Source organism: Sinocyclocheilus anshuiensis, unplaced genomic scaffold (assembly GCF_001515605.1).
Source record: "Sinocyclocheilus anshuiensis isolate Anshui unplaced genomic scaffold, SAMN03320099.WGS_v1.1 scaffold64, whole genome shotgun sequence".
NCBI lineage: Eukaryota > Metazoa > Chordata > Actinopteri > Cypriniformes > Cyprinidae > Sinocyclocheilus > Sinocyclocheilus anshuiensis.
Genome location: NW_015557063.1, coordinates 229,283 through 239,618, shown reverse-complemented (window position 1 = coordinate 239,618; position 10,336 = coordinate 229,283). Strand labels below are relative to the sequence as shown.

General features: G+C 39.1%; 1 protein-coding gene across 1 annotated transcript in view; it reads right to left on the bottom strand.

Moving 5' to 3' along the window:
* Positions 1-5,913: 5,913 nt before the first annotated feature.
* The window catches only part of LOC107676549 (leucine-rich repeat and immunoglobulin-like domain-containing nogo receptor-interacting protein 2), a 106,503-nt gene continuing 102,080 nt past the window's right edge, over positions 5,914-10,336 (bottom strand). The window contains exon 2 of the mRNA XM_016471127.1: positions 5,914-8,438. Within this exon, the coding sequence (XP_016326613.1) occupies positions 6,579-8,426 (1,848 nt within the window). The 5' untranslated portion in view covers positions 8,427-8,438 and the 3' untranslated portion in view covers positions 5,914-6,578. The remainder of the gene's footprint in view (positions 8,439-10,336) is intronic.

The window sequence follows — 10,336 nt, the reverse complement described above, 5'->3', positions numbered from 1 at the left end:
CTAAATATAATTACACACTGATAGTCTAACTCCCAACATAATCAGTGCAGTGACGTGACATGTGGCTAAGTATGGTGACCCATACTCGGAATTAGTGCTCTGCATTTATCCCACCCAAAGTGCACACACACACACACACCGTGAACACACACCCGAAGCAGTGGGCAGCCATTTTTGCTGTGGCGCCCGAGGAGCAGTTGGAGTTCGGTGCCTTGCTAAAGGGTGGTATTGAGGGTGGAAGAGAGCGCTGTACATTCACTCCCCCCACCTACAATCCCTGCCGGTACGAGACTCGAACCCGCAACCTTTGGGTTACGAGTCCGACTCTCTAACCATTAGGCCACGACTTTCCTAAAATCAGTTTTAGGTTTTCACGACAGTAAACCTGTGAACCAGTGAGGTACATCCCTGCCTTTGTGCCTTGTATTAGATTAGAGCATATTGGTTGCAGAATGTGTTGCTAGTACAAGTTATCAAGGTGCATCAGATTTCCCGGGCCCTCAAGTCTGCACTTAGCCATGGCGACAGAGTGGAAAAAAGATGCCTTTACTATAAAACTAGAAAGAGGCTGTTGTTTGAATCTTATTGTGACTCACTTCTCTGTGTGACAAGGGAAAAAATGAAGCAAATTCCAAAAACTGGGAGTGTGGAAATACATGCTGCTGTAAAACAAATTCTCGGTTTCGTTTTAATTTAAATAACAGCAAATTTGCATGTCTGGTTGAATTGAATTGTCTTTGGAGACCTTGAAGGCTGACGGGCAAGTGTGTGTAACAAGTTGTAGAGCAATTTGTGTTGCTTGGTTTGAGTTCTCAGTGGTGCGATTACTCCTTCTGACAGGTTCAAATAAAGACTGAATAAACATGTTGGAACCACATCACATGACCCGAGCAATCCAATCAGATATCAGCAGCATGACTGTGCTTGTAAAACCCATATATATGTATGCTTGCGTGCATTCAGAACTTTACTCCTTTGGAAAGTTGTGCTGGCTTTAATAATACCAATAAGCAGTATATTTTCAGAATGGCCCCTTAACCATGAAGTGCTTTAAAATTGCATTTCAGATCTGACATTTGAGTGGCACAATAGGCAAATTGCCATTTTATATTACAGCTGGACGAAAGTGTTTCACACTGATTGAAATGCAGAATTGTGGTCCTGACCAAAGTGGCGTGGAGTTTGATGTGTGACCGCCCTCCTTTTCTTGTCACCCCACCGCCCTTTCTCTTATGCCTCAGTACATCCGTTGACATCTTGCTTTTTGTTGTTTTTCCATCCGCAGCTGAGAATATCCTCAGTCAATATCATTCCTTTTAACCCCGCTCTTGCAATATTTGAGCATCTAAATCAATTGTCAGATCATTTGATAAGAACGTAATCAGATCTCTCAGAATCGGGCTTAAAAAAGACAATGCCCTTGAAGAGAAAGTAATTGGAGAGGAATGTCTGGCAGTAGTATGATTGATGTGGGTATTGTGCTTTTGTTGATAACTAGCAGATTGAAGATTGGATAGCAGTTGACACTTCTCTTTCACTGAAGCGACAGTGTCCCACTTTCCTTACAACAGAATACAGCAGGTTAGAACTTTTGCTGTAACTTTTATAAAGTTAAACATTGCACAACGGCAGTATTGGGAGTCTCCTAGGTCTTCACAAAAATGGATTTTGAGGAAACTCTAATAGGGAACCTGAGGTAAATAGACTTCTGCCCAATTACAGGGCAAGTGACTAGGCTTAATAAAAGTCTCACATGAAACACTGATCTCTGCGGGCAGAGGTGGAGGCGTTTCAGTCTAACTAAGAGCCAAGGACAGACATGTTATCAAATATAGAGTAAACATATCTAGAAAGATGATAATGGATGGGAATTCTGGAGAATTATTTTGGTTTCTTATGGCTAACTTAACCACTTACAAAAACTTTTTTTTTTTTTTTTTTTTTTACTTTAAATTAATAAATACAAAAAAAAAAAAAGTCACATGAAGAGATAATTTCAATAATAAATATTAAAAATGACTGTAAAATGTGTTAAAACTGTTTCTGGAAGCATCATTGATGCAATCCAATAGCCTTAACAAAAAGCACCATACTAAAAAAAATAATTATTATTATAATTTTTTTTTAAAGTATTTATAAAATGCTACTGACAGAACACATCTTTAATTACACGTTGCCATATAAACAACTAGTCAATATCAATACAGGTTATTTAGATGTGTGTTTGATACACTAAAAAGAGTAATTTATTCAGGAATCAGGCAGTGATGGCAATGTTTGTCTTTGAAAAGAATCACTAAAAAGAACTGGGTAATTGAACTACAATGGCTGCTCTTTATGTTTTTTGATTTATTAAAAAGAACCTGCTGATAGTCAGTCATTCTGGAGTTGGACTAATATGTTTATGCTATATGTTTTTGATTCACTAAAAATATGAAAAAAAAAAAAATGCTTATAGTCATTTGTTCTGGAGTTGAACTAACATAGCTGTGCTATATGTTTTTGATTCAATAAAAGGAACTAACTTACAAGTGTCAGTTGTTCATTGTCACTATCAAACAGTACACAATAGAAAATGGTTTCATCTTTTCAAAGTCTACTACTCAAAACTTCCTGAACTGTACAATATGTACCTGAAAGACGTTCTCTTTAGACAGCTTCACGCTGTATTCCATTAAAGTATGACGAAATAACATGAAATCTTCATTTACCTGATTCACGCAGAATCCGTATATGGCACTACACTGTAGACTACACATTATGCATAAACAAATCATAATTCAGTCATCTTCAGATTGTCAGTGGTGCCTCAGATGTCTTTTGGAACACAGTTATAGACTTCATAAATAAAACTCAGTCATGCAAAATGTTTTTCTGTATGACACCCTGGAAGATATTTCTCAGTACCTCAGTCACAGCCCTAAAGGGGTTCTCTAATTAAATTTGCTCTATAATGAACAAGCTGATGTGCGTTTTTTTTTAAACACAGAGCCAAATTGTTTAAAACATTTTCTATCAGAATTAGGTGTAGAATCTTTTTGTTGGCACATCAAATATGATTCATAAACATTATTTTACACTTAACAAGTGCCAAAGAAGATTAGAAAGATATTTTGAGTACATTTAAATGGTACAGTATAATATTAAATAAAATCTACTTAACTTTTTGAGGTAGTGAATAAATCTAACTCAAAACATCTGAGTTTATCGAGTACAGTAAATACAAAGTTCTGTCATGAAACTCTAGATGGCGCAGGTCGACAGGATCTAACTCAGTCTGATTTAATTACATCATTATTCACATGGCACAGTCGATTGGTTCTATTTGCATCAGCCAGTTTACTGCTCAACATTCAAATACTTGGCCAGTGCTTGCTGTAGCAGTGAGCTTCGGTAACACTCCACCTTCCCCAGCTCCACCTGTATAGATCTGTTACGGGGGTAATTTTATATGCCACTTTATATATGCCGGGTTATTTCATATATGCCGTATGTGCAGCAGCAGTATTTTCTACAACAGCAGCATGTCTGTGGATGTATTTGCAGTAGCAAATCTCAGAAGCAGCAGCAGCGTAGCAGATTTATCCCGCCAAGATCAAACACATTAACATTGCCATGTATACTTTCATGCTAAACTTACAGAGAGTTGTCATCACAGAACTTGTACTTACAAATCTGATGTGGTGGTTCTTAATATAACTTAAATGCCATTTAATCATCCAATATATATAAATATTGCACATGGTGGACTTTCAAGGCATATGTCAAACAGCCATTTCTAACCAACAAAACACAGTAACAGTAACAATCAACAACATTTGAGCCCAAACAGATAATTTTGAGTAGAGAATGATCTTCAGACAACATCAAAACAGTGTAAATAAAACTGAAAAACAATGAAACCATGCAAACGTATAAATTATTCATGCCCTGGTCCCGGGATTCCCTGAGAATACAGTATTCCATGTGATGCCAGCACATCAGACATCACAACTAGTTTAGCACAACAGTGTCCACTGCTTGCTCACACTGTAAACAGCTTCATGGATTATAGCGAGAGAATTCATTTCCTGTTTGGTTGATGTGTAACTTGTGAAAAGTTTGGTACATCAAAAAGCTTTTAAAAACTTTTGACAAGTCTAGTATTATGATAGATTGTACCAAATTTGGTGAAGACCTCATGAAAGCTGTAGTTAAAAAAATATGCATTCTCAAGATTCAAAATGGCAGAAAATCTAGTTGTCTGCAAGTCAAAATCACTTTGATGGTGCAAGAGGGTTTGAGGGAATAACCTGCAAACTGGCATCAGGATAGGTGTGCTGACATTATTACAAAAGATAATTTTATTCTTTATCTTGACAGCAAGCACAAAGAATAAAGCAGACAGGATGCTTTCAGGGGATTTGCCATGTCGAACATAAGACCATAATATTTAACACATCAAATTTAAAGTTTGAGTTAGACATGTAGTTTGAGAAAGGACTTATTAGGTCACAGATGATTAATTTAGGGACGTCTGTGTGTGCTGTTGTGTGCATGTTTTTGTGGAGTAGTTTTTCTAATCCCCTTGAGTTGAAAATGGCAGCATCTGACCCATTAACCGTAGTCAACCTAATTTTCGTTTTTCTCAGGCAATAGTGTGAGTGTCCTTCTTTCTGTCCAGAGGGACCGCAATAACACAGACCAAAAGGAGTGAAAAGGACCAATGAAACAGTTTTTGCATATGGTACTTTGGGCTTGACTGAGATTAGAGAAATTAGAATATTCCTAATGTTGGCCAGTAACCCCATAGTGTCTTTAGGGAATCAATACAGTTACAAAACAGACCAGGGTCTTAAATTAGGTATCCCTTGGCAGTAGTGGGAATTCTGCTTTGACGGGTGGCTTTATGGTTAGTGCACAGCCTTATAGACCTGGTTTCAAGACACCAAAGACACCACTTGTTCAGGTAACTTCATATGTTTGTGTTCTGTCTTTCTTCAGAGAAAGACTACAGGGGAAAAAAGAGGACAAAAAGTTCTAACTAACAATTAAGAAGCAAAAAACAAAACAAAAACATATCTCCCTTGTCAATTTGTATAATTAGTGCTATCATCCACTGTGATTTTCATGCCTGGTGTGTTTCTCAACACATTGTTCATCGGCATGATGGATGTATCTTGCCTAATCATTTCCCTCATGTCACAGGGTTAACAGCTGTTCTAGAGATGTTTCTCTAGATAACGTGCTTCCTGCTGTGGAGATAATACATGCAAAGTATCTTAGTTTAACAGCATTTGGTCTCAACTTATCCTCACGTAAATTTTCTGTGATTCATCCAGCTTCTTTAGTTCAACCTCAGATTACCTATCAATGTTTGGACAGCAGAGTTATATGCAAACAACCTAAATTAAATGTAATTAAATTGTCTTTCAAAGTATATATAATATACCATATCCAAAGAAACACTGTAGTTAGCAGTGTGAAATAATATACATTTAAATATATAATATATATTCAATTAGATAAGTCTAAATACAACATCGGAATACAAATCAATATTCTTTATTCCACATACATGTATTTTTTCTTTACTTTGAACTGTTTACAATCTAAATGATTCAACAACAAAATGGGAAACTACCACAACAAAGTCAGAATTTCTTACTAGGGAAGTAAAGTAAAAGAAAAAGAATAATAAAAAAAATGAATAATGGTAGCTTGACTGGGAATGGAGACAAAAAATATTTTGTATTTTATACCAGATGAGGGGTTAGAATCACAGAAATGGACAAGAGCACAACTAAAAATTGTGTGTGTTAATTAATGTGCATACTTCGAGCAAATTCAAAGAAAAAAAAACCATGAATTTCAACCATTTGAAAATCTTTACCTTGTATTATTGAGTTTGAACTTAAAGGCCTTTGTTAATAAATAATCTCTCTTCTTTTCCAGATTATAAACAAATATAATATTCTTCATATCAGGAGAATAACTTGGGGTAGACAAACGGCACACATGTTCCCCGGAGTTACATTTCACACCTGGTAAAGCCCTTTGTCCTCCATCCTCAAACAGTTTGAGTAGTGAGATGATGGCTTGGTCACACAGTATTTCCTTCGACTCAAGGGAAATGTAAATTTTGGCGGTCATTGAATTTTGTGGACAATGCAACAAAAGAAAGTGTTTATACATGTTAACATACACATACATAACTGAGAATTACGTACATTTATGCAGGATAATGAGGGAGAGAACAGATTCCCGATCATCTGTTGGTCGCAGTGAGAAAGCATGTGCGAGCCTCGGCAAATAAGAGTAATACTTGAATTTTACAAATTGGTTCTGTACACAATTTGTGTTGGAGTGTTGGTGAACATCCCCTCATACCAAGAGCGTTTCATACAAATTGAAAATGGTTCACTATTGACACATATTATTCCCCTTGCGCATCCAGTGAAGTCCAAGCTTAACCAAAACCTGGATTGAATCTTAGGTACTGTTGAGTTTCCTGACATTGATCTGAAGGAGTCCTGTTCCAGGTACCATTTGTGAAACAAAAATCAGTGTAAATTCCCACTGGTATTACTTTCAATGTCTTAAATCATTTTCATGTTAAAGCGATGTGGCCCAGCACCCTGGTCCGCCTCCTCAGTGGAGGTCCCATTGGACTTTGAGCGTGGCACGTACTCAATATCAATGTTATTTTTATGTTTGCCCTTTCCTCGACTCCATACAAACAGGAGCAGGAAGCAGAAGAGAACCACTCCTAGGAATGTGAAACAGCCCATGGCTGTAGAAACTAAGATAGTCTTTAGGTCCAGGCCAAAGGTCACATTGGGGAGGTTGGTACCATTGGCAGTGGCATTGCTTGTATCCGTGTAATGCTGGGTCCTGTTGGCATACAGCGAGCCCAGACTTTTCACTGCCAGTGATACCATAAGAGTGTCATTGCCTGCCGTGTTAGAGGCCACACACATATACACACCGTCATCCTGAACCTCCGTTGCCTTGATATCCAACGAGCCGTTGTTGTGGACTGTCACCCTGCCATGGCTCCTGTTGGTCACGTGTCTCCGGCGTGGGGTGACCCAGGAAATAGTGGGCCGCGGGGTCCCCTCTGCACTGCAGTGTAATCGGGCTGACTGTCCCTCCTCCACGGACACCATCTGAGTCCGATTTTCCCGGATCTTCGGCTTGGTGCAGGTCACATAGTAGGATAGCAGGGTCTCTTTGAACTCCTTGAAGGGGCGTCCTTGGATTCCTTCCGGAGTGCTGCACTCGGGCTGGGTGTCCCCAAAAGAAACGGAATGGCGCCTTTGCAGCAACCACACGAGTCGGCAGTCGCACACCAGAGGATTGTTGTTAATCAACAGCACCTCTAGGGCCTCAGGAGCATGGAATACCCCCCTCTCCAGGGTATCAAGGCGGTTGTGGGAGACATTTAGCGAACGGAGCCAGCGGATGCCCTGGAAAGCGTAGGGTTCGATGGACACCAGTTGAGATCCAGCCAACCTCAGCACACGCAATCGCACTAGGTCCTGAAGCAGGCCACCCTCCACCACCCGAATGCGATTGTAGGAGAGATTAAGGTGTGTGAGGTAAGGCAGGTGGCGAAGAGCCTCGTAAGGGAAAGTGGACAGGTTGGTGTTGGTAATAGAAAGTGTGGTGAGGTTGAGGCCATGCAGAGAATTAATAGAGACCACATCCAGCGATGGCCAGTTGTCAATTTCTAGGTGACGGAGGTGGAACAGCTTCTTGAAGGAGTACGGGTGTAGAGTGCTGATACTGAGGTAGCGCATATGTAGGCTCACCAGGTTGTGCAGGTGGGACAGGGCATCTGTGGGCACCACCGTCAAGTTACAGCGCTCCAGCGTCAGGCTCTCCAGTGACAATAGTCCACTGAAGGCCCGATGGGTGATGTAAACTAGCTCATTGTCTCCAACTTCTAATGACCTGAGGTTGCGCTGGTCCTGGAACATATAGTCCACAAGAATTACAACTTTGTTGTCACTGATATCCAGGTTCGTCAGGTTGGAGAGGCCGGAGAAGATGCCTAGAGAGAGGAGCTTGATGCGGTTGCTTTTTAAGCTCAGTGTGTGGAGGCCGTAAAGCAAGTTGAAGGCTCCGGGCTCAATGTAGGCAATGATATTCCCACTCAGGTCCAGTTCTTCTATGTGTGGATAGGCAGCAAAGTCATCAGGGTTGACCGCCGGAATGCGATTCTTGCTGAGATCAAGGATTCGTGTCTCGGTTGGGACTCCATCAGGGATGGCGTTGTAGCGCTTGCGGTGGCAGATGACAGAGCGGCTCTGGGCGGAGCACTCGCAGCGGGCGGGGCAGGCCAGAGTGGAGCCCACGAACACGGCCACCAAGGCCAGCCCCAGCAAAGGCTGCCAGCAAGACACGGCTGTGTGCAGCATGACTCGACTCAAACAGTCCACCATACTGTCATGGCTCTAAAAGAAACAGAAAAATTAAAAGTTAGTATATGAACTAACATGTTTTGGCATATTATATTGCATAGAAGCCATAAGTAATATACAGTTAGCATCTTTAACAAAATAACAAAAATGTCTAAACTAGGGACTTAATCCCATTTACCAATACTGGTTAGTGTCTTGTAACATTATATGCACAACATGGATTCAACTAAAACAGCAGGAGACACCACTCAATGGACTTGATATGAATTTGTTTGTACTGCCCATAAAAAAACAAAAACTAGCTGATCGGTGTAGCCATGCACATACAAATAAACACTGCCTCAATTCTTGCTTGTGGGCTTGTATGTGCATGGATTGATTTGGACTTTCCATTACATTTCTGTTTGGTTTTGCAGTTTTCATAAAGCTCCTATTTAAAGCGAAATCTTTTTCCACAAAAACTATGCTCATTAATAGTAGGTTACAGTATTATACATATACTGTAAAAGAGTTGCTCAAAGTAATTGTTAAATACATATTCATTGAATGCTAATTTAATTATTAACATTCATAGAGCATTACTTAGAGAACAAAGACCATAAATTACTCAATTAACTTAATTAAATTAAATAATGTGGTCTTATTTTCCAAGTGGACAGCAGCATAAATTATTTTGGTGTTTGAAAGATTTTGTTCATTATGGCCACAGAAAAACCATTTGCTTATCAGATTCAGCCTTGAACATTTAAAAAGTTTGGCTTTATTTTTCCTAATCTCTCTTTTAACTTTCAACGAATATACATCTACATCAATAATCATTTGTACAGCACAAACACATATACAGACACAAGACAAACCAGAATTATAAGGATTTCCAAACTGTGCCCTGGCACATCATAAATATAAATAGTTGGAGGGCACAATCCACTGGTGCAGACATTACAGATGCAATTATGTAGATTATTACAAAGGCGGAAAAGATGAGTAAATGAGGCCTCAGCGGTTAATAAAACACATTTACTGCTTTTTTAGACATTCACCTTAATACGACCTCTGCACAAGACTCAAAACAAATCATAGTTGAATCATATCAATTTTGTCCTTACATCAACACTCATCCAGGATCTGTTTATGTGAGTCTACCTCTAAATGAGAAGCATGTGAGACTAAACACAATAGCCAGATGACAATAATACATGCAACTTCCTGTTTGTGAAACACCTGTACCGTTTCTTTTAAACTTGTGACCTTGATGTTGGACACTTTCTGTTGTCACTCTAACCTTTGTCAGATATTATTCTCAGATGTTCATAAAGGCCTTGATTTTAAAGTCAACATGAAAATCAAAATCAACCTATTTTACATTCTGTGGAACTTGGTGGTCTTCATACTCTTCAAAATATAATAAATTGTGTCACAGTTCATGAAATAACTTCCTTGAATTATTTTAAACAAATTTACTTCTTGACATTTTTATTTTTAACCCCTCCTCTTTAATCTACCTGGCTCTATTGTTGTGACAACCACCTGATGGACAAAATCAAGCCCCATCCCCAAATATTACTCATTGAATATTCTGTTTAAACTGGAAATATGTCAAATTAGTCAAATGGGATGCAAACAACATTTCCTTTGACTTTAGAAGCACTGCCAGTGTTATTACTCTTCTCTCTTATTTGGGATGTTTTTTTTTTTGGCTCAGCATACTCAGCATCATGTGAAAAATCTCACTGCAGTCAAGTCACAGTGGTGTCTGCCTGTGTGCATCAGCGAAAACAAGCACTCACACATGATGCATGTGGAGACACTTTCATAAACATCCTGCAGTGTGACTAAGTGTGCATGAGTTTGTTTGATTGTTTATGTAAATATGCAGTTTCACAGTCACATTTGAAATTGAGATGTCTGTTTGTAAGTTCATGCATTAACTT